The 27,602-nt window shown below is 54.0% G+C and overlaps 4 protein-coding genes across 10 annotated transcripts in view; 1 reads left to right on the top strand and 3 right to left on the bottom strand.

Moving 5' to 3' along the window:
- Window positions 1-27,602, bottom strand: part of EFEMP2 (EGF containing fibulin extracellular matrix protein 2) — a 363,083-nt gene that overhangs the window by 41,953 nt on the left and 293,528 nt on the right. The gene's annotated exons all lie outside the window — the stretch shown is intronic.
- The window catches only part of CFL1 (cofilin 1), a 170,576-nt gene that overhangs the window by 53,212 nt on the left and 89,762 nt on the right, over window positions 1-27,602 (bottom strand). The window contains exon 1 of one of the 5 annotated variants that reach the window (XM_050756789.1): window positions 16,870-16,873. The exons of 3 other annotated variants lie outside the window; for them this stretch is intronic. The gene's annotated coding sequence lies outside the window, so the exon portion shown is untranslated. Of the gene's footprint in view, window positions 1-15,468; window positions 15,474-16,869; window positions 16,874-27,602 lie in introns of those variants that run through there. One more of the 5 variants, XM_050756790.1, reaches the window with a different exon arrangement.
- Window positions 12,357-14,683, bottom strand: C14H11orf68 (chromosome 14 C11orf68 homolog). Of its 2 annotated transcripts, none has more exons than XM_050756771.1 (2): window positions 14,460-14,683; window positions 12,357-13,769 (listed from the first exon to the last, which is right to left on the bottom strand). In XM_050756771.1, the coding sequence occupies exons 1-2, from the start codon at window positions 14,582-14,584 to the stop codon at window positions 13,010-13,012; spliced, it is 885 nt and encodes a 294-aa protein (XP_050612728.1). In that variant the 5' UTR covers window positions 14,585-14,683; the 3' UTR covers window positions 12,357-13,009. The 2 variants fall into 2 exon arrangements, with proteins under 2 accessions (XP_050612728.1, XP_050612729.1); XM_050756772.1 differs by having other exon boundaries at window positions 12,357-13,766.
- DRAP1 (DR1 associated protein 1) lies at window positions 14,971-17,109 on the top strand. 2 transcript variants are annotated; one of them, XM_050756816.1, is made up of 7 exons: window positions 14,971-15,097; window positions 15,335-15,407; window positions 15,503-15,596; window positions 15,898-16,017; window positions 16,124-16,217; window positions 16,438-16,526; window positions 16,893-17,109. In XM_050756816.1, exons 1-7 carry the CDS (start codon window positions 15,056-15,058, stop codon window positions 16,996-16,998), a joined length of 618 nt encoding a protein of 205 aa, XP_050612773.1. In that variant the 5' UTR covers window positions 14,971-15,055; the 3' UTR covers window positions 16,999-17,109. The 2 variants fall into 2 exon arrangements, with proteins under 2 accessions (XP_050612773.1, XP_050612772.1); XM_050756815.1 differs by having other exon boundaries at window positions 16,103-16,217.

Below are 27,602 nucleotides of genomic sequence, written 5' to 3'. Positions count from 1 at the left end.
CGAGTTCAAGTGATTCTCCTGCCTCAGCTTCCTGAGTAGCCGGGATTACAGGCATGTGCCACCATGCCCGGGTAATTTTTGTATTTTTAGTAGAGACGGGGTTTCACCATGTTGGCCAGGCTGGTCTCGAACTCCTGACCTCAAGTGATCCACCCACCTCAGCCTCCCAGAGTGCTGGAATTACAGGCACCAGACACCACGCCTGGCCCATTGCCCATTCTTAATTTTTTTTTTATTTTGAGACGGAGTTTTGCTCTTGTCACCCAGGCTAGAGTACAATGGCACAATCTCAGCTCACCGCAGCCACTCCCTTCCTGGTTCAAGCGATTCTCTTGCCTCAGCCTCCTGAGTAGCTGGGATTACAGGAATGCGCCACCACACCTGGCTAATTTTGTATTTTTAGTAGAGATGAGGTTTCTCCATGTTGGTCAGGCTGGTCTCGAACTCTAGACCTCAGGTGATCCAGCCACCTCGGCCTACCAAAGTGCTGGGATTACAGGCATGAGCCACCACACCCGGCCAATTGTTTATTTTTTTTTCATGTTGAGTTCTTTTTATATCTGGATTCTAAACCTTTATCAGTTATAAGATTTTCAAACATTTTATTTTATTTTGTAAGTTGTCTTTTCACATTCTTGAAAATGTTCTCTTTTTTTATGAGATGGAAAAATGTTCTTTGATGCACAAAATGATGCATTACTATTTTTTATGAAGTCCAATGTATCTTTTTGTTGTTGTTGCTCATGCTTTGGGTGTCTAATGTAAAAATCCATTGCCAAATTCGAGGTCATGAAGATTTACTCCTATGATTTCTTCTAAGAGTTTATAGTTTTAGCTCTTAGATTTAAATTGTTGGTTAAATTGAAGTCAAGCACACATACAGTAAAGTGCACACATCAGTGTGTTCAGCTTAATGATTTTAAAATAAGTCATTATGTATTATTATTATTATTTTGAGACAGAGTCTTGCTCTGTTGCCCAGGCTAGAATGTAGTGGCACGATCTCAGCTCACTGCAACCTCTGCCTCCCGGGTTCAAAAAATACTCCTGTCTCAGCATCCTGAGTAGCTGGGACTACAGGCACATGCCACCACGCCCGGCTAATTTTTGCATTTTTAGTAGAGACGGGGTTTCACCGTATTGGTCAAGCGGTCTCGAACTCCTGACCTCAGGTGATCCACTCACCTTGGCCTCCCAAAGTGCTGGGATTACCGACGTGAGCCTCCACACCTCGCCTTATTTATTACTATTTTTAAGACAAGGTCTCACTCTATCTCCCAGGTTGGAGCACGGTGGTGCTATCACAGCTCACTGCAACCTTGAACTCCTGGGCTCAAGCTATCCCCCCACCTCAGCCTCCCAAGTAGCTGGGACTGCACGTCTGCCACCATGCCAATTATTTATTTATGTCTTTATTTATTTATTAGTAGAGAGGAAGCTGTTGCCCAAGCTAATCTCAAGTTCCTGAGCTTCAGTGATCCTCCCGCCTCAGCCTCCCAAAGTATTGGGATTACAAGTATGAGCCACCAAGCCCAGCTTCAATGGCTTCTGCATGTATATAAACCCATGTAATCACCACCCTTATCAGCATGACATTTTTAGCAACTCAGAAGGCTCCTCTGAGTCACACTTGCCACCCATAGGTAGCCACTATTCTGACTTCTGTCATCATAGATTAGTTTTGCCTGTTCTTCAACTTCATATACATTTGACCATATGGCGTGTACTCTTTTGGGTCTGGCTTCTTTTACTCAACGTGTCTGTGGGATTCATCTGTGTTATTGAATGACCTGGTAGCTTGGACTTTTCTGTTGCTGCGTCCCATTGCACAAATATTCCACAATCGGTCTCTCCATTCTCCATTCCCCTGCTGATGACTTGGGGGGCCTTCTAGTTTTGGCCTATTATGAATAAGGCTGCCATGAATATCCTTTTGGGAGCCAGCTGTATTCATTTCTCTTGGCTATGTGCCTGGGTTGGGAGGAATTGTTGGGTCATATGGTTGGTGTACATTCAGCTTGAATTGATTCTCTCCACCAATGCTCCAACGTGGATGTACCATTTTACATCCCACCCATGTTGTTCAGTGGGTAACAGTTCCAGTTGCTCCACATCTGGAGATGACTTTTTTTTTTTTTGAGACAGGGTCTTGCTCTGTCACCCAGGCTGGAGTGCAGTGGTGTAATCTCAGCTTACTACAACCTCTGCCCCCCAGGCTCAAGCGATTCTCCTACCTCAGCCTCCCAAGTAGCTGTACAGGCACCTGCCACCATGCCCGTCTAATTTTTATAAATTGTAGAGACAGGTTTTTACCATGTTGGGCAGGCTGGTCTCGAACTCCTGACCTCAGGTCATCTGCCCACCCTGGCCTCTCAAAGTGCTGGGATTACAGGCATGAGCCGCGGCACCTGGCCTGGAGATGACATGTTAATTCACTTCTACAAAGATTTATTTTCCTTGGTCCTGGCCCCATCCTCTCTCCCCTGAATGCTCTCCACAGCTTCCAGCTCCGCACTTCCCACCCAGCAGCCTGAGGGATTGTTTTAATCCTGAAAAATTTTAAGAGTCTGAGCATTTCACCATCAGACTTGGACCTACCCCAGCTGTGGCACCTTTGGAATTGCTACCCAGGAAGGCTTGAAGCCTGGGAAGGGGTGGGCTAGGGGTGCTTGGCGTACCCCATGTTCTTTTAGGTTACATGCTGCTTGGGAGGCTTGAGGGGCTAAGAGGATAACACTAGTGGCTCTTGCTCATTGAACTGTGATGAACCAGACGCCATTCCAAGTAACATGTTTAATCCTCACAGCAACCCTGTGAGAGAGATGGTATAATACACCCATTTTACAGATCAGGAAATGGAAGCACAGAGAAATTAAGCAACTTGCTAAAAGCCACACAGTGAGGAAGGAAAGTGTGTGGAATCCAGACCCTCGCAAATCTGGTGGGGCTTGGCCAAATTCACAGGCTTTTCCTTCATAGGTACCTGCTTACTCTCCGCCCCAGGCTGCCAGACCGAGCCCCTCACCTTTTGCACAGACGACTCCCTCTGCCCAAGGAACCTCCCTTGTCCCCTCACCTGGCTGACTTTTATGCTGCAGCTTTCAGTTTCCCCACCACTTCCTCAGCAAGGTCGTCTACAAGTCCAACCCAGGTGAAATCCTTTAATCCCTTATGCAATGAGCAATACAGTTCCCTCGTGCAATGAAGGACATTACCTTTTGTTTTTGTTTTTGTTTTTTGTTTTTTGTTTTTTTTTTGAGATGGAGTCTCGCTCTGTCGCCCAGGCTGGTGTGCAGTGGCGCGATTTCCGCTCACTGCAAGCTCTGCCGCCTCCCGGGTTCATGCCATTCTCCTGCCTCAGCCTCCCGAGTAGCTGGGACTACAGGCGCCCGCCACCTCGCCCGGCTAATTTTTTTGTATTTTTAGTAGAGACGGGGTTTCACTGTGTTTGCCAGGATGGTCTCAATCTCCTGACCTCGTGATCCGCCCGCCTCAGCCTCCCAGAGTGCTGGGATTACAGGCTTGAGCCACCGCACCCAGCCAGGACATTACCTTTTATTCTCCCTTTTTGGAATAATGTTTGAAGGTATTGCATTTTGGAGATGGATATGCGTGTTTCTGTATATATATCTATATCTGCATCTACCAAGTTAATGGCCATAAAAAGGGGGTGTGGAAAAGAAATTATTTTATCATATTTCATTTACTTATTATTTGAGACGAAGTCTTGCTCTGTTGCCCAGGCTAGGGAGCAGTGGTGCGATCTTGGCTTACTACAACCACTTCCTCCTGGGTTCAGGCAGTTCTCCTGCCTCAGCCTCCTGAGTAGCTGGGACTACAGGCACCTGCCACCATGCCCGGCTATATATTTTTTTTTTTTTGTATTTTAGTAGAGACAGGGTTTCACCATGTTGCCCAGGGTGGTCTTGAACTCCTGAGCTCAGGCAATCAGTCCACCTTGGCCTCCCAAACTGCTAGGATTATAGGAGTGAGCCACCACACCTGGCCTGGAGAAGAAATTATTTTAAAACCTCGTTTTTATTTTTTATGTTGCTTTACACTAAAAACGTTTAATTGCATTTCTTTTTCGACTAGGTAATACATTAAGATATTTTAAAATTCAAAAGTTACAAAAGGGGTAGAGTGAGAAGCCTCCCCTCCACAGTAACCAGTTTCTTGTGTATTTTTTTTACCAAGAGGTTAGCCTATCTACATCCCGTATCATTTCTTGCTTTTTGGTTTTCTTATTATCTTGGAAGATCTTTCACTGAGTATATATAGATCTGTCTTGCTAAAAAGAAAAATCTGGCTGAGCACTGTGGCACACGCTTATAATCCTAGCATTTTGAGAGGCTGAGGCAGGAGGATCACTTAAGCTCAGAAGTTGGAAGCTGCAGTGAGCTATGATCAGGCCACTGCACTCCAGCCTGGGCAAGAGTGAGACCCTGTCTCACGAAGCTGCCTCGTCGAGGTTTGTCTTACATTCAGTAGAATGCACGCTTTGTTAATGTGCCGGTTATGTGTATACATCTGTGTAGCCACGTTCCAATCCAGATACAGAACATTTCCGTCCCCCTAGAAAGTTCTCTCCTGCCTCTCTGCAGTCGATTCCTCCACCCCAGGAAATCACTTAACTCATTTATGTTGTCATCGATTAGTTTTGTCTCTTGCAGAATTTCATATCAATTGAATCGTTCACCACATGCTCTTTTGTGCCTGGCTTGTCTCCCACTGCACAGATGTACCACAGTTTCTTTATCCATTCTTCTGAATTAACTGAACTAAAAGTTGAATGGAGTCAGATGTTGGGGAGGTAGGGATGATTAAAGACTTAGTCCCAGGCGCGTGGTGGCGGGTGCCTGTAGTTCCAGCTACTCAGGAGGCTGAGGCAGGAGAATGGCGTGAACATGGGAAGCGGAGCTTGCAGTGAGCTGAGATGGTGCCACTGCACTCCAGCCTGGGCGACAGAACGAGATTCCATCTCAAAAAAATAAAAGACTTGGTCCCAGGCCAGGGGCGGTGGCTCACGCCTGTAATCCCAGCACTTTGGGAGGCCGAAGGGGGCGAATCACTGGAGGTCAGGAGTTCAAGACCAGCCTGGTCAACATGGTGAAATCCTGTCTCTACTAAAAATACAAACATTAGCTGGGTGTGGCAGCGCACTCCTGTAATCCCAGCTACTTGAGAGGCTGAGGCAGGAGAATCACTTGAAGCCAGGAGGCAGAAGTTGCAGTGAGCTGAGATCGCGCCATTGCACTCCAGCCTGGGTGATAGAGTGAGCCTCTGACTCCAGAAAAAAAAAAAAAAACCAAAAAAAAAACACATGCATACACACAAACAAACAAAAAAACAAAACAGCGACTTGGTCCTCCTGACCACAAGGCACTTTCGTTCAGCCCAGAGAGGTGGTCAGACACTCAGACTAGTCCTGGTGCTAAGGAGACGGTGCTGCGGGGAGGGCCCAGAGAGTGCCAGGGCCATCACTGGAGCCCAGGAAGGAAGAGTTCTTTCCAACTGTGGTGGGGGTAGGAGAAGCCTTCCTGGCAGAGGAGAATTGAGGAGAAACATTTATAAAAAGCGAGGCTCCCTTTCCCTCACCAGCCACCTCTCCAGCCCAGGACTGTGGGACGAACATCAAAGACACAGCTCCAGCCTGGCTGGGTCTCTAGTAGTTCGTTAAATGACGTCATTATGTGACTTCAGGTCAGTCTCTTTCCTTCTGGGAGCCTCAGTTTCCCCTTCCTGCAGATGAGGTTTACATACTGTGGACCCTGAAACTAGAGGTTTCCATGGAGATGGCAGGGGCTGGGATGGGGTTTTGGGCCTCTCATCCTTGCTTCAGTAAGCGCCATTCAGCAGGCAGGAGGGGCTCTGGCAGTGGACATCTTGGGTTTGAATTTCAGTTCAGCCACTTCCTGGCTGGGCAGGCTGGGCAAGCTGGGGAAGCTGGGAAATTCCCTAACTTCTCAATGCCTCAGTTTCCTCCCTTGTAAAGAGGATGCTGGCTGGGTGCAGTGGCTCTCGCCTGTAATCCCAGCACTTTGGGAGGCTGAGGCGGGCGGGTCACCTGAGATAGCGAGTTTGAGACCAGCCTGACTAACATGGAGAAACCCTGTGTGTGGCCGGGCGCGGTGGCTCAAGCCTGTAATCCCAGCACTTTGGGAGGCCGAGACGGGCGGATCATGAGGTCAGGAGATCGAGACCATCCTGGCTAACACGGCGAAACCCCGTCTCTACTAAAAACACAAAAAATTAGCCGGGCGTGGTGGCGGCGCCTGTAGTCCCAGCTACTCGGGAGGCTGAGGCAGGAGAATGGCGGGAACCCGGGAGGCGGAGCTTGCAGTGAGCTGAGATCCGGCCACTGCACTCCAGCCTGGGCGACAGAGAGAGACTCCGCCTCAAAAAAAAAAAAAAAAAAAAAAAAAAAAAGAAACCCTGTGTCTACTAAAAATACAAAATTAGCCAGGCGTGGTGGCGCATACCTGTAATCCCAGCTACTCAAGAGACTGAGGCAGGAGAATTGTTTGAACCCGGGAGGCAGAGGTTGCAGTGAGCCAAGATCACGCCATTGCACTCCAGCCTGGGTGACAAGAGCGAAACTCTGTCTCAAAAAAAGAAAAAAAAAAAAAAAGAGTATGTTAATAATCTTACCCGCTTTTCACAGTTGTAGGGGAGTGACTGAGCCATGGCATGGACAGTGCTGAGCATGGCACCTGTACAGTAAGGGATGGATAAATGTTAGTGAGAATTTTCTTGCTGTTTTATTTTGTGCTTTATGGGCAATTTCCTCTGAAGGGTGATGTCAGGGGCGCTGCTGTCAGTGCCCAGGATGGATCTGCCCACTCCGCCTGGCCCCTTAAGTTTCTTGGAGTGGCTCCTGCTTCCTGCCGACCCAGGCTCAGACAGTTGGAGCCTGTCACCCAGTTCTCAGGTTCCCCCTAACTCCTCAGACCTGGGCCATACCCCAAGCCCAGTACCCCATGGGTGCCAGCTCCTGCTCTGGGCCAGGAGTGGTATGAAACACCCGTCCTGGATGAAAGGCTGGCAGGCCTGGGCTGGGCCAATAAACCACCCCACCCATCCTGGGAGGACTTCTGGGCACCGGTGTAAACTGAGTCATGGGGGGTGAGGGGGTGAGTCACACAGCCTGGATGTGGGAGCCAAATGGGACAGAGCTTGCCTGTGTGGGGTCCCTGGCCCCGTCTCAAACAGCCACAACTCTCAGCCCACCTCCGACACCCATCAGGCCCCTGGCCCACCACAGAGGTGAGCGGGGCCAGACCAGGTTCCCAGAGGACAGGAGCCTGGAGGCTGGACTCCCAGTATGCACGCATGTCTGTGTGTGAGTTTGTGTCATGTGTTGTGAGGGGCGGGTGGCAGACCGGAAAGGGAGGCTCTGACTCGGGAGGGAAGGATGGATTGGGGTTTGGAAAAGAGTCAAAGCCCTGGAGAGATTTTGGCGGGAATGCTTCGCTGCCCTCTCCTGGCCTCTGAGGGTTGGGCTGATTTTCCTGCCTGAACCAGCTTTCTCCCTTTAGGGGAGGGAGGAAGAGGAGCTGGGGCCTGGTGGGTGACCTCCGTGTCCTCTAGGGTATACAGAGGGCAGAGTCGGTTGGAGGAGGGAAGATCCCCAGAAGCCAATTTAGACTTCATCCCAGAAAGGTCTTTCCCCTCGGGGCCAGAGCTGCTCAGGGACCAGGGACAGAGCTCCCTGCGACGCGGGTGTACAAGGACTCCCGGGAGTTGTGCAGGCCCCAGAGCAGTTCTAGCCTTGACCTTGGCCAAGTTGCCAAGTTACTTAACCTCTTTCTGCCTCAGTTTCCTCATCAGTAAAAGGAGGAGGTCTGTGAGGACCATAATGAGTTAATGCATCTGAACTGCTTAGGGTGTGCCTAGCACAGAGTAGGTCTATATACAGGTTTGATTTTTTTTCTTTTTCCAGACAGGTTTGCCAGGCTGGAGTGCAGTTGCCGGATCGTGGCTCGCCAAAGCTTTGCCCTCCCAGGCTCAACCGACCTTCCTCCCTTAGCCTCCTGAGTGCTGGGAGTGTAGGAATGTGCCACCATGCCTGGCTTTGTTTTGTTTTGTTTTGTTTTTGGTAGAGATGGGGGTCTCACTGTGTTGCCCAGGCTGGTCTTGAACTCCTGGGCTCAAGCAATCCTTTTGCCTCGGCCTTCCAGACTGCTGTTATTATAAACATGAGCCACCACACCTAGCCCATGTTTACTTTTACTATTTGAGCCTGTTTTCTCATCTATAAAATGGGTGAGAAAGGACCCCTGAGGTGGCCCTTGTCCAGCTTTCTCTCTGGTCCCAGTCTCTGGTTTTATTCCCTGGGAAGGTGCTCCCTAAGCCCTGTCACCCTGCCTGACTCTATCTCCCTGGCATTTTCCAAGTAAGCAAAGGAGGATGGGGTTGGTGGGCTTCTCAGCTGGGTGTCCTCAGGTTTACCCCTGGGTGCCTGGGGGATGTATGTCAGAGGAGCGGGGAGTTTCCCTCCTCAGATGAATCAGCTGTGTGACCCGATCCTCATCCCTGCCAGAGCCCCTCCCAGCCGGCAAGAGTGGGGCGCAGCTGCCCCACTGGGAAAATCCCCCAAATCCTGCCAAAGCTCCTGCTGAAGCGTTCTCCCGACTCAGCTGATTCAGTCCTCTTTGAGTCTGCATGAGTTCCAACAGAAGTACAAGTCGGGCAGATTCTCTCCTTCCCTGGACAGACCCTCTGGAGCCTCCTCCCTGGGATCTGGGGTTTGCAGTATGTGAGAGTGGGAGGAAAAGGAGTTGGGGCGGGGGTTCTTTACCTGGCCTCAGTCACCCTTCCCCTGGGTTTTTTTTTTTTTAGACGGAGTCTGGCTCTGTTGCCCAGGCTGGAGTGCAGTGGCACGATCTCGGCTTACTCTAAGCACCGCCTCCCAGGTTCACGCCATTCTCCTGCCTCAGCCTCCCGAGTAGCTGGGACTACAGGCTCCCGCCACCACGCCCGGCTAATTTTTTGTATTTTTAGTAGAGACGGTGTTTCACCGTGTTAGCCAGGATGGTCTCGATCTCCTGACCTCGTGATCCACCAGCCATGGCCTCCCAAAGTGCTGGGATTACAGGCGTGAGCCACCGCGCCCGGCCCCCCTGGTTTTATAAAAGGAGCGGAGCACAGGACTTGTCCAAGTTTTCCCAGCACCCTCTGAGCTGAAGGCACGTCCCTGCTCCAAGGTAGGAAGGGGCCAAACAGGGCAGAACCCACTGCCAGCCTGAGGGGGTGGGTTTTGGAGGGCCATTGACCTAGCAGGGGACCAGTTCCCACTGTAGACCTGGAGACCCTTCTTGCCCAGTAGGTTTGGTCATTGCACTGTCTAGGCCTCAGTTTCTTCATCGGTAAAAAAGGGACTTTCTGCTGGGCATGGTGGCTCATGCCTCTAATCCCAGCACTTTGGGAGGCCAAGGTGGGTGGATCACCTGAGGTCAGGCGTTCAAGACCAGCATGGCCAACATGGCAACCCAGGAGGAGGAGGTTGTAGTGAACCAAGATCATGCCACTGTACTCCAGCCTGGGTGACAGAGTGAAACTCTGTTTAAAAAAAAAAAGAGAGACTCTCAGTTTTGGCCCAGCTTCTCTCCCAGGTGGTTCTGAAGACCCAACCTCCTGTGTGCTTTAGAAACGAGATCCTGAGTCCTTGCTGGGTCTCATCTGTCTTTGCAGTCCCCACTCCAACAGCACTTTGATAAAGTGGGGGTTCAACAGTGCATAAGATGCCCTGGAGTTGGATGAACTGGGTTTGAATCTTGGCTCTGCCACTTACTTGCTCCATGACTTGAGCCAATTATTGAACTTGTCTGGGTCTCAGTTTCCTCTTCTGCAAAATGGCAATAATAATAGAGCCAGGTGAAACTTAGATGAAATCATGTAGGTAAATGCTTCGCACTGTGCCTGGCTCTTGTTATGAACAGAATGAGGAAACTGAGACCCAGAGAGGGAGAGTGGCTTTCATTCACTCACTCATTTATTCAAGAATGTTTGGCTGAGTGCAGGGGCTCATATTTGTAATTCCTTTGGGATTACTTTGGGAGGATGAGGTGGTAGGATTGCTTGAGCCCAGGAGTTCAAAGCTGCAGTGAGCCATGATCATGCCACTGCACTCCAGCCTGGGCAGCAGAGCAAGACCCTATCTCAAAAAAGAAAGTTAATTTGGCATCTGCACTAGGCTGGGCCCTATGCCGGATGCTGGAGGATAAAGCATTGCCACTGTTCTGAAGGGATCTTACACACAGATGAGAGCAGCAGGCAGGCGGGAGCTGTGGGAGCCTAGGGGACATGCCTGCAACAGTTGGGGTGAGGAAGGATGCGGAAGGATCCTGAAGAATTACACCTGAGCCAGTAGGTCTGGAACATGGCGCCAGCCAGGGAAGTGGGCGAGGGTAAGCCAAGCAGAGGCTACAGCACCAGCAAAGGCATGAAAGTGAGAAAGGCCACCATGTGTGCAAGAAAAGTCGCACGCAGCTCAACGTTCTTGGACAAGGAGTGCGAAGCAGGGAGTGGAGACGGGATGAGGCAGACGGGTCCAGCAGGGGCTGGAGTCGCCAATTACCTCATTCATTCATATAATAACTTATGGAGTCATTGTTCTGGCCTAGCACTGTGGTAGGCTCTGGGGACAGGGCTGAGATCTAGCCACTGTTCCTGCCTTCACAGAGCACAGTATGGGCATGGGGCTTAGGGGCCAGCAGGAGACGGACCTCCATCAAGCCATTACACAAGTCACCACACACTCCGGCCATCAGGGCTGCAAGGCAGGTGCTCAAGCAGAAGGAACAGCCCGAGGCCCAGGGTTGTGCGACAGTGGGTGAAGGAAGTAACAGACGGCTCCAGCAGAGTGAGCATGGGCAGAAAGGGGTGCCCCAGGGAAGCGGGGACAGTCGATGGGCACCAGGTCACGGCCAGTGCAGGAGAGCGGACTCTATCCTGCAGACTGTGGGGAGCCATGGAAGGGCTTTTGGCAGAAGGACATGGCCACTCTGTGGGAGGGATCTGTTGACCTGGCTGTGGAGAATGGAGGAGGGACAAGAGGACAGTGGAAGTGGCTTGGGAGACAGTGGGTTGTGGGGTGGGGCAGGGCACAGCGATGGAGAGGGGCTGTGTGTGTGACACACTCAGCTATGAAAGAAGCCAGTGCCATTGACCCCACCTGGGCATCTCTGCGGGACCCATGAGGTGCCTTGGCCCACTTTGGTGGAGTGCAAAGCCCTGGCGGCCCAAGGGAGGCAGAGCACCAGGCTCCAACTTGGAGACCACCCAGCTCTGGGGACTTCCCAAGGCTGGGCAGAGGGGGACTCAGCCCTGGGGAAGCTCAGGGTGGGGAGGAAGCTGGAGAGAGGACTGAGCCAGCATCTCATGACTCAGCCACTTCCACCCAGTCAGCCTGGTGGCATCTCCGCTCCCCTGCTCTAAATTCCGATTTGGTGAGACTGCTGGGGGCTGAGTCAGTCTCGGCACGGCACGAGAGCTGTGTCCCAAGGGGCTCCCTGCCAGACACCCTGGCCTCCAATCCAGGCCAGGGCCAGGCACTGGGCTGGAGAGATGGAGGCGTGCGGGAGCCAGGCTCCGAGGCTACAGCAAGTCCCAGCAGAGCAGGGCGGCCTAGTGAGATCACATAAGTGAACATGCTTCGTGAGTTATGAAAAGCTGTTTTCCTCGGTGGGCTCAGGGACCTCATTGCCTGAGGAAGGGACTGGGATGCAAGTCCTAGCTCTGCCCACCTCATCGCATGACACAGAAAACTCCTTTCCCTTCTTGGCTTCAATTACCTTGACCGCAGAATGGGGGCAACATCTCCTAAAGAGGTTGTGAGATTTAAATTTAATACATATGAAAGCGCTTTGCAAACTGTCTAGTGGGCCCTATGAAGGTCAGGATGGTAGAAGAGGACAGTATGAATGGTGGGGCTTCCAGAGAGACTACCTAGGGTTGCGCAGGTTGTTCACTGCACAAGGATGTCCAGCCTAGGGTGCCGAAATCCAGCCCATCCCATCCTCTGCTCCCCAAACCACGTACCCTGGCCTAGGACTGCCTGGGCTTGGTACCTTCCTCTAATATGCACAAATGTACCTTGAGGGCTAGCAGTGGCCCCTTAGACGTTCCTGGAGGGATCAACCCCTGGAATTATGGGAAATCTCTGAGAAACTGATTTGGGATGGAGGGGAAGTGGGGCTGGTTTTGCAGAGGTTCTTAGAGACAGGGCCTAGCCTCAGCAGTGAGGCACAACTTATTGCTAGGGGCAGCTATGGGGGCCTGGCCGGGTCAACGGGGTAGTCTCTCCTGGCCCTGCCTCTCCCTAGCAACCAAAGCAGGTAACCACCAAGACAGTATTTTAAAAAACACTCAAGACACAGACCCAAGCCGGCTTTTATTGAAATGCCAGGAGCAGGCACATGTCAAAGTAGCCAAGGAAGGGGGGATGGTGGGACAGGCTGTGTGAGCTGGCAGGGATGCGCAAGCCTCATGTCCATGGTCCTGGCATCCCCTCTGCCAAAGGACAAGTAGGCACAACCACCCTCCCCCCAAAATGGCATGCTCAGGCCAGTGGGGCCCCTACCCCTAGACCACGAAGGCTCCAAGGAGAGGGGCTGGAAGTACTAAGTTTTCTCCCTTGTGAGGGGGAAGGAAAGAAGGGGAGATGCAGGAGGAAGGGGAGGTATAGCAGGGGATGAGCGTCCCAAGGAAGTCTCTCCTCTTAGGTGTCTGCACCCAACCCACGGTCCTGGGCAGTGGAGAGGAGCAGCATTACAAAGGGAAGCTGAAGGCTCATCCCTCAGAGAACCGGATTCCCCCAGCCTGTGGGGCTTGCATCAGCCCTGAACAGAGGGCAGAAGTTCAAGGGGACTGAAGATGCAGGTAGTTCCCAAGTGACCTAGTAGTCCCCAGAGTTGGGGGGCTTGTCCTTCATGGGACAAGGAGGAAGACAGGAGGATCCATCCCCAGCATGGAGTGGGGAGAGGGCAGTCTCCCCAGTTTGGCCCCTCTAGGTCAGTTCCACGTTGTTGGCACGGTCAAGCACTCGGGAGCCACGGGCACTGCCCCCAAGCTGGAAACGACTCTCATAGAGAGTGGGGCAGAGGTGCCAGCGGTTGGCCCGGTAGATGCCCAGGTAGGTGTAGACATCAGGCTTGTAGGTGAGCAGGCACTTAATACCTGCTGCACGGATGGCTGAATCCGCCTCCAGTACACCCAAGCGGTCCGTGAAGTCGTCCGTGTAAACACAGATGACCTGGCGCCCACCCTCCTTGGCCCGTGGGCTCACCTTGGCCACCTGAAGCCGGCCTTCAACCACGGCCCGGGCAATGCCAGCCCAGGCATGGTCCAGCTTAAAGCCTGGTGCCAGATGCATAAGCCACTTGCCTGAGAGCACGTGGTGGGTGATGGCGAGCTGGCGCAGGGTGCCCGGTGTGATGGGCCGCCCACTGGTCTGCAGAGCTTCCCAGGCTGCCTGCAGGCCCTGCACATCCCCGGAGTTGGGGTTGTAGCCCTGCCCATACACTGCAATCCAGCCCACAGGCTCTGAGTTGGGTGAACCGGGGTCCCCATAGCGGGTAACTTGGGATGGTGGGTACTTGGCCAGCCAGGCATCCAGCTCAGTGGCAGGTGTCGTGTGGGCATCAAACACTAGCCAGGGGTCCATGTCAGCTGCCATAGCCTCTGCAGCCAGGTGCTCAGCAGTGAAGCCATCCTCACGGCCACCTGGAGAGTCCTCCTCTTCCAGCTCCTCACCTGGTTCCATCCTGCTGTGAGGGAACCGAGTCAGGGCAGGGTCTGAGACAATAACTACAGGTGCCAGGCACTGGATTAAACTGTGGCCTTGGGTAAGAGTTATTGTCGATGCGCCTCAGTTGCCTCATCTTTACAATGGGATAACAACTGTTCCTGTCCTGTAGATCCGCTGTGAAAATTAGATGCCTGAGGAGTGAGCGCTCCAGAAGGGTTGCTGCAGTTATTACTATTCTCCTTGACTTACAGACAAGGAAACTGAGGCTCAGAGAGAAAGGACTTGCCCAAGGTCACCTGTAGTGCGTGGCAGGGCCAAAGGGTGAATCCAGGCGTGGGAGCAACCGGCCCCAGCTACACCTCCCGGCCCTGACAAGGCCCCCTTTTCCTGGCAGGTATCCGGAGCGCTGGCATTTAATAGAGGAAGGCAAAGAAGCGCACGTTCGCGCAGCTCCCAAGGCCGGCTCTGTAGGGCCAGGCCTCCCGAGAAGGCGTTATCGGGCCCACTTAAAGACGAGGACACTGAGGTCCAGAGAGGGCACAGGCCGTTCCGAAGCCAATGGGGCGGTGCCCGGACTCGAACCTGGGCTTGCTAGAGCCTGCAGGAGCGCCAGGCTCCGGCCGTGCCGCGCCCGCCGCCATTAACGCCCACGGCCCGATAGGTGCTCCCGCCCCGGCCCTGCCCTGCCCCTCCCGCCGCCCGCAGTCACCTCCGGCCTTCGCTGCGTTCGACGCCGGCCCAGCCCCGGGCCCGGTTCCGCTCCTGCCGGGGCTCCGTGCCACCGCCGCCGCGCCCCACCCCCGCCACGGCCGCCGCCGCCGCCGCCGCCGCCATCTTAGCGCCGTGCCACCTCAACAACAACTTTATAGACAAGCGCAGCCACGGGGCGGAGCCGCCAGCCTCAGCGGCCGCAGCGGCCGCGCTGTGGGGCGGGGCCGGCAGGGGAAGGGGCGGGGTCGACGGGGAGGTGCTGACTCGGGGGGCGGGGCCATCGCGGGAACCCCGGGAGGGGCGGGCCGTGGGGGGCGGGGCCAACGTTCGCACTTCTGGTCTTGGGGGCGGGCGGGAGCAGCGGTACAGACCGGGGAGGGATGCGCACGGCCCGGGAGGCTCCAAGAGGAGGGCACTAGGGCCCTGTGAGCGGCGTCTTAACCGGCGGCGCTAGGACTCCACGGGAAGCGGCGGGGGCGGAGCGGGCGGCACCAGGACCCGGGGGAACCGAGGCGGGCGGGCAGCGAGCAGGCCCGGGAGCCGGGAGGCTGCGGGCGGCGGCGCTGGACCCGACGCGGCGAGAGAGGCCCCGAGATGCCGAGCAAGAAGAAGAAGTACAACGCGCGGTTCCCGCCGGTGAGCACATGGCAGAGCCCGGCAGGGAGTGGGCCCGGCTCCCGGGAGGCTTGGGCCCAGTTCCCTCTGGAAAGGCAAGCGCGCCGCGGTGTTCGGGGGCCTGGACGCCCCGCCTCCTCCGTGCCCTCCCCGCGTCCGCGTCCTCCGCCCCCTTTCTCCGGGGATGCCCCTTCCTCCCCCGGCACCCCTTTAGGGGACGGAGGCGACGGGGTCTGAACTCTGCTCCCCCACCCGAAGGCGCGGATCAAGAAGATCATGCAGACGGACGAAGAGATTGGGAAGGTGGCGGCGGCGGTGCCTGTCATCATCTGTATCCTGCCGGGGGCGGGCCGGGTCGAGGGGCGTCGGGAAGGGAGGCAGCGGGTCGCCCTCCCCCGCCCTGGCGTTCTCCTTGACGCCCCTCAGCCCGGGCGCTTGAGCTCTTCCTAGAGTCGCTGTTGAAGAAGGCCTGCCAGGTGACCCAGTCCCGGAACGCCAAGACCATGACCACATCCCACCTGTGAGCGGCGAGGAGCAGGGAGGGGCCGGCGGGGCTGGCGCGGGGAGTTCACACACTGAGGGAGGCAGAGCTTGGATGGCGAGGGAGGTGGGCGGCGGCCGGGACACCAGCAAGGCCACAGACTGGCAGAGGAGGGGCTGGGCGTCCAGGCAGAGGGAGCCACTTAAGTAAAGGAGTGCAGGCCCGGGGGCGGAGATCAGCCCGAGCTCCAGTCTGACATCCGGAGCCCCTTGCTGCCACCCACTGAGGGTTTGGGTGTCTGGGCCCGTCTTGAGTGCCAGCCCCTCCTCACCTCTTCCAGGAAGCAGTGCATCGAGCTGGAGCAGCAGTTTGACTTCTTGAAGGACTTGGTGGCATCTGTTCCCGACATGCAGGGGGACGGGGAGGACAACCACATGGATGGGGACAAGGGCGCCCGCAGGTGGGGCCAGGGCCTGGCATACAGTGGGGAAGGCCAAGGCCACAGGGCTTGGGGGTGGCCAAGGAGTAGGGAGACCTCCGGGCAGATGGACTGTACCTTCCCAAAGGGGCCGGAAACCAGGCAGCGGCGGCCGGAAGAACGGTGGAATGGGAACGAAAAGCAAGGACAAGAAGCTGTCCGGGACAGACTCGGAGCAGGAGGTGAGTGAGGCCCCAGCTCTTCGCCCTGCCCTTGATGATGGGACAGACAGCCTCGCCCCAAGCTGAACTGGCAGGAGGCCAGCGCTCATCCTTTTCTGCGACCTCTTTGCACCCGGTTTATTTGTAAACTGGGGCTGTGAGGGTCTACTGCTGTCCCTGCCACTCCCAGTGATGGCCTCGTGTCTTTTCTTGTCAACTCTGACCTCTGTGGTGCTCACAGGATGAATCTGAGGACACAGATACTGATGGGGAAGAGGAGACATCACAACCCCCACCCCAGGCCAGCCACCCCCCTGCCCACTTTCAGAGGTGAGCAGCCCAGGGGCATGGAAGGGTGCTGGCAGACTCCCTAGAGCCAGTTTACCCTTCCTGGTCTCCCTGGCCCCTTGGTCTTGTTGATTGTGGCATATTTGGGGGGTGGGAGGAGAATAACTGAGGAGACTGAGGAGGGCTCGAAGGCAGGAGACTGTTCTCCTGAAAGATCCTGCTTCACCCTGCCAGGGCCCGTGGGTGGGCCCTGGGCCTGCCCTGCGTGAGCTGCCCTGGGCCTTGGCCCCATGGATCTGGAGGGTGGTGGTGGGAGGGTCAGGTGAGGGAGGGAGGGGCTTGGCAGCTGCCCCCGTGGAGGGCATGGTGGGGCTTAGGCCTGACTCCCCCCTGCCTTCTGCTCTGCAGCCCCCCGACGCCCTTCCTGCCCTTCGCCTCTACTCTGCCTTTGCCCCCAGCGCCCCCGGGCCCCTCAGCACCTGATGAAGAGGACGAAGAGGATTATGACTCCTAGCGCCTTCTGCCCCCCAGGCCATAGCCCCTTTTAGTTGGTTTTAGTTGCTCTGGGGGGAAGAGAGAAGGTAGAGCTGTTCTTAAATTTATTAAAAAATATAATAAAAGGGAATCTCAGTGTCTGTTCCAGGCTCTGTGCAGGACATCATGGTTGCCATCCCATCCACCCACCTGCCTTCCCCACATGAAACTGGGAGCTGGGGCCGGGTGCGGTGGCTCACTCCTGTAATGCCAACACTTTGGGAGGCTGAGGTGGGCGTATCCCCTGAGGTCAAGAGTTCAAGACCAGCTTGGCCAACATGGTGAAACCCCGTCTCTACAAAAAATAGAAAAATTAGCTGGGCGTGGTGGTGTGCCCCTGTAATCCCAGCTGCTAGGGAGGCTGAGGCAGGAGAGTCGCTTGAACCTGGGAGGTGGAGGTTGCAGTGAGCTGAGATCACACCACTGCACTCCAACCTGGGTGATGGAGTGAGACTCCATCTCAAAAAAAAAACTGGGAGCTGGGGCCGTGTCAATGGCAGGTGAGGTGCAGTGAGGGGAGAGAGGGATCATCTGGGGAGGCTGGAGGCCCTGGCTCTGCTGAGCACGCCAGGGCTGCCTACAGAAGGGAGGTGGGAGAGCTCGCAAGTGCTGGGCACGTGGAGGACACCTGCCCCGTGGTGCTGCTGACCCCTGGCGGGCTGCTGCCCTGCTCTCAGCAGCCTCTTGTCTCTCTGATGGAGACTCTTCTGCCCCCTGTGGGCTGCTGTGAAGGGATAAGTGGGACAGGGAGCAGGAACAGGTCTTGGAAACTGTAGAGTCCTGTGCCCAGTGTAGTGAAGGGCATGTGGAAAGGAGCAGACATAGTAAGATTGTGAAGGGCCTTGAAGGTGGTTTTTGAGCAGGGCGGTGACACAGTATGTTCATCCAGATAACCTTTCAGAGCAGACCCAGGAGCTGTGTTGCGTGTAAAGCAGAGGCACTCAGTGAGGTTGGGGAAGGCGCAGGTAGCCCACGTGGGGCCTCCTGGGGCCCGCAAGGCATTCAGTTTTAAAGGTCTAAATGGTGGCGTATGCCTGTGGTCCCAGCTGCTTAGGAGGCTGGGACAGGAGTTCGAGGCAGCAGTGAGCCATGATTGCACCACTGCACTCCAGCCTGGGCAACAGAGCAAGACCCCGACTCAAAAAAAAAAAAATGTCAAAAAGAAAACGTATACATATAGTCTGTTTCTTTTTTTTTTTTTTTTTTTTTTTTTTTGAGACGGAGTCTCGCTCTGCCGCCCAGGCTGGAGTGCAGTGGCCGGATCTCAGCTCACTGCAGGCTCCGCCTCCCGGGTTCACGCAATTCTCCTGCCTCCCCAGTAGCTGGGACTACAGGCGCCCGCCACCTCGCCCGGCTAGTTTTTTGTATTTTTTAGTAGAGACGGGGTTTCACCGTGTCAGCCAGGATGGTCTCGATCTCCTGACCTCGTGATCCGCCCGCCTCGGCCTCCCAAAGTGCTGGGATTACAGGCTTGAGCCACCGCGCCCGGCCACATATAGTCTGTTTCTTTTTTTTTTTTTTTTTTTTTGAGACAGAGTCTCGCTCTGTCACCCAGGCTGGAGTGCAGTGGCGCAATCTCGGCTCACTGCAAGCTCCGCCTCCCGGGTTCACGCCATTCTCCTGCCTCAGCCTCCTGAGTAGCTGGGACTACAGGCGCCCGCCACCGCACCCGGCTAATTTTTTGTATTTTTAGTAGAAACGGGGTTTCACCGTGGTCTCGATCTGCTGACCTTGTGATCCGCCCGCCTCGGCCTCCCAAAGTGCTGGGATTACAGGCGTGAGCCACCGCGCCCGGCTATAGTCTGTTTCTTAACAAGCTCAGTGGCTTTCTCGTGGGCACTGGTGGCAGCAGGGAACTGACTCGGAAGTCTGGGTGAGGTGATGGCAGCTGGAGCAGGACGAGGTAGGGGCACAGTGAGCGGTGGGCAGACTTGGGTCTGTGCTGGCCTCAGCCTTCAGCATGGAGATGGCCAACTGCACATGGAGGCTGAGGGGATTGTTAAGGGCGACCCCCAGGTTTCCTTCTGCAGCAGCTTTGGTGGTCAGGGGCTCCTTCCCTGCCGGGGGACGCAGGAAGAACAGGTTCAGCCTGAAGGTCACAATGTGGCTGTGATGAATTGGGGGTGCCTGTGAGGCTGCTGAGGGAAGGTGCTGAGTGGATGTGTGAATGTAGGGGAACAAAGACACGTGTGAGCCTCAAAAGCAGGTGACCTCGCTGAGCATGGGGTGCTGGGGCAGACCACCAAAGGAGATGAGAGAGCCCAGAACCCGTGCCACCCAGGATCCACGGTGGTGCCCATACAGGTACATCTGGAAGCAGGGAGAGGTCAAGTGTCAGACACCGTGGACAGGAGGTGGCGCCTGCAAGGCGACCCTCAGCTTTCCCGGCGACTCCACCAGTGCTGCTTGGGCCTTGGTGGTGGTTGTAGGGGGTGAGTGGGCTGGAGGTGAGAGACCCTGAGGCGTGTGGAAGCAGCACTTAGGGATGCCAACCAGAGACCACTCAGAGTGAGGGGCATAGGAGTGGGCAGTGGTTTGTTTATTTACATACATATTTACATTATATATTGTATATATATAAATTTTTCACACCATATGGATGCATAGGGGTGGTTTTTAGATGGTGAGAATTTTAGACACGATCTGCAGGGATAGGATGGGAGAGAATTGATGGGGTGAGGTGGGGGAACCTCAGGCCAACCTCAACCTGCCAAGGGACAGGGCAGTGAGTGGGTTTTGCGGGGAGGATTGAGGTAACTGTGTTTGTTTGTTTGTTTGTTTGTTTGTTTGTTTTTTGAGACGGAGTTACTTTTTCACCCAGGCTAGAGTGCAGTGGCGTGATCTCAGCTCACTGCAACCTCCACCTCCCAGGTTCAAGCAATTCTCCTGCCTCAGCCTCCTGAGTAGCTGGGATTACGGGTGCCCGCCACCATGCCCAGCTAAGTTTTGTATTTTTAGTAGAGACATGGTTTCACCACGTTGGCCAGGCTGGTCTCAAACTCCTGACCTCAAGTGATCTGCCTGACCTGGCCTCCCAAAGCGCTGGGATTACAGGCATGAGCCACTGCGTCCAACCAGAGGTAACAATTTTTTTTTTAATTTTAACTTTTTTGTTTTGTTTTGTTTTGGAGCCAGGGCCTCTCTTTGTTGCCTGGCCTGGAGAGCAGTGGCACGATCACGGCTCACTGCAGCCTTCTGGGCTCAAGTGATCCTCCCACCTTGGCCTCCCAATGTGCTGGGCTTTCAGACGTGAGCCGCCACACCTGGCTGGTCTTCACAGCTTTTATCTGATGGTGTCTGACTTCTCTGTGAAGCAGGGGGTGGGTCTCCTTCCCTGAGTGAGAGACCCAAAGAAGGAGAAGGTGGGTTAAAACACCCAAGGCTGGGCTGGGCGCGGTGGCTCAAGCCTGTAATCCCAGCACTTTGGGAGGCCGAGACGGGCGGATCACAAGGTCAGGAGATCAAGACCATCCTGGCTAACACGGTGAAACCCCGTCTCTACTAAAAAATACAAAAAACTAGCCGGGCGAGGTGGCGGGCGCCTGTAGTCCCAGCTACTCGGGAGGCTGAGGCAAGAGAATGGCATAAACCCGGGAGGCGGAGCTTGCAGTGAGCCGAGATCTGACCACTGCACTCCAGCCTGAGTGACAGAGTGAGACTCCGTCTCAAAACAAAACAAAACAAAACAAAAAAAACACCCAAGGCTGGTGGGAGGGTCAACGATTTGAGACATGGAGAGGGGACAGCCCTGGGGAGCTGGAAACGGGTGTCTGCAGGCCCTGCCTGCCTCTAGGTGCCCTGCTTTGGTAGCAGTGCCTTTTTTGGTTTCCTTTCAGGAACCATCTCTCCTCTGCTGGGACCTGTGCTTTGTGCAGTTGAGCGCCCTCCCTGGGGCTGAGGGGTGGGAATGGCACGCCAGGCTAGCCCATCACAGAGCCACCCACACTCCACCACTGATTGGTGCAGGGGTGGGGTCCTGAGCCCTGCGACTTCAAGTGGGACCATCAGGAAAGGGTTTTGACAGGATCGCTGGCAAGATGACAGCGACCACATTGGGGCAGCAGAGCTGGCGGAATGAGTGTGGGCTGCCAGGAGCTGCTGGAAGCAACTTATTACCCTGAGGGAACCATCCTGCCTGAGAACAAAACCAGCACAGAGAGCAAAGCCAAGAGGTCCAGAGACAAGAGCTTCCTGATGCCATCTGGGCACCTGGGGCTGAGCTGGCTCGAGGCCTGTGGACCTTGAACTTCTTAAGTCACATGAGCCAATAAACATTTCCCTCCTCTAAGCCAGTTGGGTTTCTGTCACTTGTCATTGAAAGAGCTCTGGTTGACATAGGGCCTGTGGACAGGAGGTAGATCCCACTGGCCCAGAGGCAGCTTTCTCTCAAAACAGATTGGGGGTGGTAGGGAAGGTAGACACTTGGGGTCACCAGAGCAGAGGTTGTGCCAAGTGCGTGTGAGGAGTGGGAGAGGGAAAAACCCCTGAAGCCTATTGGATGGGTCCATCCAAGAGGTGAGGGTCAGAATGGGGAGGGTTCAGGGTGACGCCTGGGAAGGCGAGGAGGCAGGGGTGCAGGGTGCGACCCTCACTGCATCCAGGCAAAAGGCCCGAGGAGGCCTAGGTGGGCAGGAGGAGCTGCCTGGAGCAGCTGGCCTGCACCTCTGTATTCTTGGCCTGCTGGTTCAGCCTTGAGGTGGAGCACTTAAGACTGGAACCTCTGGAGCCAGGCCCAGGGTTCAAATCCTGACTCCTCCACTTACTAACCTCAGACAAATTCTCCACCTTCTCTATGCATCAGTTTTCTCATCTGTAAAATCAGGCTAGTTGTTACCTATGTTAATTATATGTACTATGTGTTTTCTTTTTTAAAACATATGTATTATATATTTCATAGTCACTCCTCAGTATCTGGGGGATTGGTTCCAGGACCCCTATGGATACCAAAATCCATGGATGCCCAAGTCCCGAAGTTGGCTCTGCAGAACCTGCCAATAGGAAAAGCCAACCTTTCATATCCACGGGTTTCACATCCTGTGAATATTGTATTTTTGATCTGTAGTTGGTTGAATCCACAGACGTAGGACCCGCGGGTGTGGAGGGCCAACTGTACTGTATATACCTGTATGAGGGCAAAGCTTGCTGATATCACAAAGCCCAAACATACAGGTTCAAATGCAATGGAAGTTTGTATCTTGCTTACCTAAGATTCATAATGGGATTTATCTGATCAGTGGGCAGTACTTCTCTAAGAGGGACTTCAGGGCCTTGGCTCTTGTGGTGCCATCTTAGCCCATGATTTCCAGAGTCACTGTGGAAGGGGGAAGCTCAGAGCCCATGGAGGTTTTTATGGGCTAGGATGGGAAGTAGCCCAGTGCCTCTGCCCACCTCCCACTGGCTGGTAATTTCTGCTGACTTCACAGGCCACGCCCAGCCTTTGCCAAGTGTTAGGATGCAGCCTCCTGAGACAGAGGGCAGGGGCCCAGGGGAGATGGTGTTCCTGCCAGGGTCACGTGGCCTCTGGGTGCCTCCTAGGAGTGGTGAAAGATGGCCTCTGCCCAATGGGTGCCACTGGACACCGGGAAGAGGCAGCCTATCAGTGTCCTGTCTGCAGAGCTCTGCTGGGGAACCAATGATTTTCTCTTTTTTCTAGCCATGGGACACCTTTAGCCTAGTCCGTCTGAATGTCTTGCTCTGATCTCAGCTGCGCCCAGAGTGCAGGTGTGACCAGTATGTGGAATGGAGAGCAGCTTCTGAGGCCAGCATGGCAGCCAACAGTGACACTCCCTGCCAGTTGAAGAGCCACTCTCTATAGCCCACCACAGGGTTCAATCAGCAGATGTTTCCTGAGCACCCAACATCATTACTCAGCAGGGAAATGAGATAACAGTCACCCACCCATTAAGAGTCTGACATCCCTGGCCAGGCGCGGTGGCTCATGCCTATAATCCTAGCAGTTTGGGAGGCCGAGGCGGGCAGATCACCTGAGGCCAGGAGTTGGAGACTAGTCTGGCAAACATAGTGAAACCCCATCTTTACTAAAAATACAAAAAATTAGCTGGGTGTGGTGGTGGGTGCCTGTAATCCCAGCTACTCGGGAGGCTGAGGCAGGAGAATCGCTTGAACCCAGGAGGCGGAGGCTGCAGTGAGCTGAGATTGCACCATTGCACTCAAGTCTGGGGGACAGGAGCAAAACTCCATCTCAAAAAAAAAAAAAAAAAGTGACATCCCCAAGTACTAGAGAGGAAGAGGCTACACAACACTCATACATGGCTGGTGGGAATGTCATAGGTACAACCACTTTGGAAAACCATTCAGCAGTTTCTTATTAACACACACACTTCCCCTATGACCTAGCAATTGCACTCCTAGGTAGGTACCCAAGAGAGATGGGGGCATAGGGCTACCGGAAGACATGTACAAGACTGTAGCCCCAAACTGGAAACAGCTCAAATGCCCATCAGCAAGAGCGTGAATACGTAAATGGTGGAATGTTGTATGATAGAACAGCAGTAAAAGGAACCACTGTCAATGCAACACCATGCGTAGATCTTGTAGACCTTACGTGGAGCAAAAGAAGCCAAACAAAAAAGGACATGGGCCAGGTGCAGTGGCTCACACTTGTAGTCCCAGCACTTTTGGAAGCCAAGGTGGGCAGATGGCTTGAGTTCAGGAGTTCAAGACCAGCTTAGGTAACATAGTGAGACCCTGTCTCTACAGAAAAATACAGACATTAGCTGGGCATAGTGGCGCCCGCCTATAATCCCAGCCACTCAGGAGGCTGAGGTGGGAGGATGGATTTAACCCAGGAGGTAGAGGCTGCAGTGAGCTGAGATTGCTCCACTGCACTCCAGCCTGGGCGACAGAGTGAGACTCTGCCTCAAAAATTAATTAGTTAAAATGAAAAAGAGTACACACTGAAGTAATTCATTTAAGCCACGCTCAGGAACAGGAAAAACTAATCAATGGTGATGGAAGTCAGTACATCTGTAAGGGGTGGGGATTGGCTGGGGGTCGGGTACAGGGAGCCTCTGGAAGTGTTCTTCCACTTGAACTGGGTTACATATAAAACGATTAAGCTGTACACTTAAGATTGGTGCACTTCTCCGATATCTTCATAAAAGTTTTACTTAATCTTTATCTATCTATTTAGACCCTATTGCACGCCAGACACTGTTCTAGGTAGTGGCGATTAAGTGAACAAAATGTTCTTGGAGTTTATTTCTGAAGCAGTGAGACAGACAATAAAGATGGATCGTGCCAGGCACGGTGGCTCACGCCTGTAATCCCAGCACTTTGGGAGGGTGAGGTGGGTGGATCACCTGAGGTCAAGAGTTCAAGACCACCCTGGCCAACATGGTAAAACCTCGTCTGTACTAAAAATACAAAAAACTGGCCGGGTGTGGTGGCAGATGCTGTAATCTCAGCTACAAAGCAGGCTGGGGCAGGAGAATCGCTTGAACCCGGGAGGCAGAGGTTGTAGTGAGCCAAGATTGTGCCATTGCACTCTAGCTTGGGCAACAAGAGTGAAACTTGGTCTCAAAAAAAAAAAAAAAAAAAAAGAATCGCATGTCAGATGGTGATCCATGCTCTGGGGAAAATAAATAAAGCATAACAGGCAGTCCAGGGTGAGAAGGGAAGCCTGCATTCTTTTTTTTTTTTTCCCGAGACAGAGTCTCACTCTGTCTCCCAGGCTGGAGTGCAGTGGCACAACCTCAGCTCACTGAAACATCCGCCTCCTGGGTTCAAGCGATTCTCCTGCCTCAGCCTCCCGAGTAGCTGGGATTACAGGTGCCCACCACGCCCAGCTAATTTTTTGTGTTTTTAGTAGAGACAGGTTTCACCATGTTGGCCAGGCTGTTCTCAAACTCCTGACCTTGTGATTTGCCTGCCTTGGCCTCCCAAAGTGCTGGGATTACAGGCATGAGCCATGACGCCTGACCTTGAGGGGCCAGCATTCTTTTTTTTTGTTTGTTTGTTTGTTTTTGTTTGTCTGTTTTTTGGTTTTTTTTGAATAGTCTTTTTTTTTTTTTTTTTTTTTTTTTTTTTTTTAAAACAGAGTCTCACTCTGTCGCCCAGGCTGGAGTGCAGTGGCACGATCTCAGCTCACTGCAAGCTCCGCCTCCCGGGTTTATGCCATTCTCCTGCCTCAGCCTCCCAAGTAGCTGGGACTACAGGCGCCCGCCACCTCGCCTGGCTAGTTTTTTGTATTTTTTAGTAGAGATGGGGTTTCACTGTGTTAGCTAGGATGGTCTCGATCTCCTGACCTCGTGATCCGCCCGTCTCGGCCTCCCAAAGTGCTGGGATTACAGGCTTGAGCTACTGCGCCCGGCGGGGCCAGCATTCTTAACTGGGTTCGGGGAAGACTCTGGTGACGGTGAGTATGGAGTGCACAGGCTCACAGCCCTCTGTGGGGAGAGGGCTCCAGGCAGAGGGAACAGCAAGGGCAAAGGCTGGGAGGACTGGATTTCATCTGTTAGTTTCCTTGTGGTCTCCTCTGCTCCCACTGCCTCAACCACCACTCAGGGCCTGACTCAGGGGCCACCAGCTCTGGACTCAGCCCGCCTTAGCTGAGAGGTGTCCTTGTGGCACTGGCAGCCCCTTGGGCCTGAGAAGCTTGGTGCAAAGGGAGAAGGAAGAGGCATGGGGAACCTACCACACCCCTGCCCTGGGTGCTGCTGGACTTGGGGCCCCAGAGGCCGGGGAAGGAGGCAGAGGGGTAAGGAGAGTTGAATGACTGAGTGAATCTGCTCGTCCTCTCCCAGCCTCATCCCTGGCCTGGTCAAGGAGCTGACGTGCTGTGGGATCTGTTGACTTTCCCTTTCCCTCTCTGGGCTTTGCCCTCCACAGCCATGAAATAGGGCTGCAGATGCCTCCCCCGGGGGTTCATGAGAGGCAGGAGGCGTTGCAGCAGTGCGTTGCTCTGTGCTTGTCAGGTCTGAGGCCACTGTCAGTTTCTCTGCAGCCCCGAGCCCTCCTCTAGGAGAGATGTCCTCATACCCCCACCTTATGGATGAGGAGACTGAGGCTCTAGAAGTGAGGTAATGGCCCAGAGGTAGGCAGGAGCTTGATCTAGGCATATGTGTCATCTAGGACATGGAGAGGTGGAGTTAACAGCCTAACCCCCAATACACACCCAAAGGCCATCCCTTTCTCTGGCACAGGGACAGTTGGCTCCAGGACATAGACACGACCAAATTCCCACTCAACTAGGCTACAGGCCCTGAGGCAGGGGACTGGCGCCCATGATCTGGGCAATCTACCAGGGGCCTGGTCCCTCCCCTCTTTGGGGCAGGGCCTTTGATGAGAGTGGGTCTGGACTTTCTCGGGAGCTCCTTGTAGCCAGGAAGTGACAGGGCTGTGTGACTACTTCCCATCATCAGAGTGAATTATCATTATTCTGAAATCCCATTTTTCCTATTGTGTGTGTTCAAATGTCGTTTTAAAAAATGGAATAAGGACTAAGATTTTTGCCAGTAATCAGAAAGCTGCAAAGAAAAACAGGATCCCACACGATGCCCATCAGATAAAACAGAAAATCAGATAAAACCTGTTGCTAGTAAGGCTGCCAGTGAATGGAATTCTGGCATTTGGTGGGCGTGTAAGTTAGTGGGGATGTTTGAAAGGGCATTTTGGCACTTGTGTGTCCCCTGGCAGGTCCACTCCTGGGTTAAACCTCTCACAAGCAGACAGATGTATCCCAGGCATGGTTTGAGGTGGCAGAAAAATCAGTGTCCATCACTGGGCAACTGCCTGGGCAGAGAGCAACAGGGATGGAGCTTAAATGCAGAGTGCTGAGTGAAAAATAGTCAAATAGAGAACCAGAAACAAAAAATGCAGACATACACAAGAATCCTCTATACAGCATTTCTGCCACTTACTCTGTTACCTTGGACAAGTGACTTTAAGCTGTCTCTACCTCTGTTTTCTTTTTTCTTTTTCTTTTTTTTGAGACAGTCTCTCTCTCTGTCGCCCAGGCTGGCTTGCAGTGGAGCAGTCTTGGCTCACTGCAACCTCCACCTCCCAGGTTCAAGCGATTTCCCTGCCTCAACCTCCTGAGTAGCTGTGACAACAGGCGCATGCTGCCATGCCTGGCTAATTTTTGTATTTTTAGTAGAGACAGGGTTTTGCCATGTTGGCCAGCCTGGTCTGGAACTCCTGACCTCAGGTGATCCGCTCGCTGCGGCCTTCCAAAGTACTGGGATTACAGGTGTGAGCCACCGCGCCTGGCCTATTTTCTTTTATAAATAAATAAAAGAAAGACAAGGGAATGGCACTTGCGATCCAGGCCCTCCACCAGGGGTCTGGTCCCTCCCCTTTTTGGTACAGAGCCTTTGATGAGAGTGGGTCTGGACTTTTTTTTTTTTTTTTTTTTTTGAGACGGAGTCTTGCTCTGTCACCCAGGCTGGAGTGTGGTGGCCGGATCTCAGCTCACTGCAAGCTCCGCCTCCCGGGTTCACGCCATTCTCCTGCCTCAGCCTCCCGAGTAGCTGGGACTACAGGCGCCCGCCACCTCGCCCGGCTAGTTTTTTTTTTGTATTTTTTAGTAGAGACGGGGTTTCACCGTGTTAGCCAGGATGGTCT

Source organism: Macaca thibetana, chromosome 14, assembly GCF_024542745.1.
Source record: "Macaca thibetana thibetana isolate TM-01 chromosome 14, ASM2454274v1, whole genome shotgun sequence".
Taxonomy (NCBI): Eukaryota; Metazoa; Chordata; class Mammalia; order Primates; family Cercopithecidae; genus Macaca; species Macaca thibetana.
This window is presented reverse-complemented; position numbering and strand designations above follow the sequence as displayed.

Excerpts from the sequence above, each read along its gene's own strand:
- C14H11orf68 (XM_050756771.1), bottom strand. The coding sequence starts at position 14,584 with ATGGCGGCGGCGGCGGCGGCGGCGGCCGTGGCGGGGGTGGGGCGCGGC. Across the intron at positions 13,770-14,459 it reads GAACGCAGCGAAGGCCGGAG|CAGGATGGAACCAGGTGAGG; the intron begins GTGACTGCGGGC and ends GTTCCCTCACAG.
- DRAP1 (XM_050756815.1), top strand. The coding sequence starts at position 15,056 with ATGCCGAGCAAGAAGAAGAAGTACAACGCGCGGTTCCCGCCG. Across the intron at positions 15,597-15,897 it reads ACCATGACCACATCCCACCT|GAAGCAGTGCATCGAGCTGG; the intron begins GTGAGCGGCGAG and ends CACCTCTTCCAG. Across the intron at positions 16,018-16,102 it reads GGGGACAAGGGCGCCCGCAG|ATGGACTGTACCTTCCCAAA; the intron begins GTGGGGCCAGGG and ends ACCTCCGGGCAG.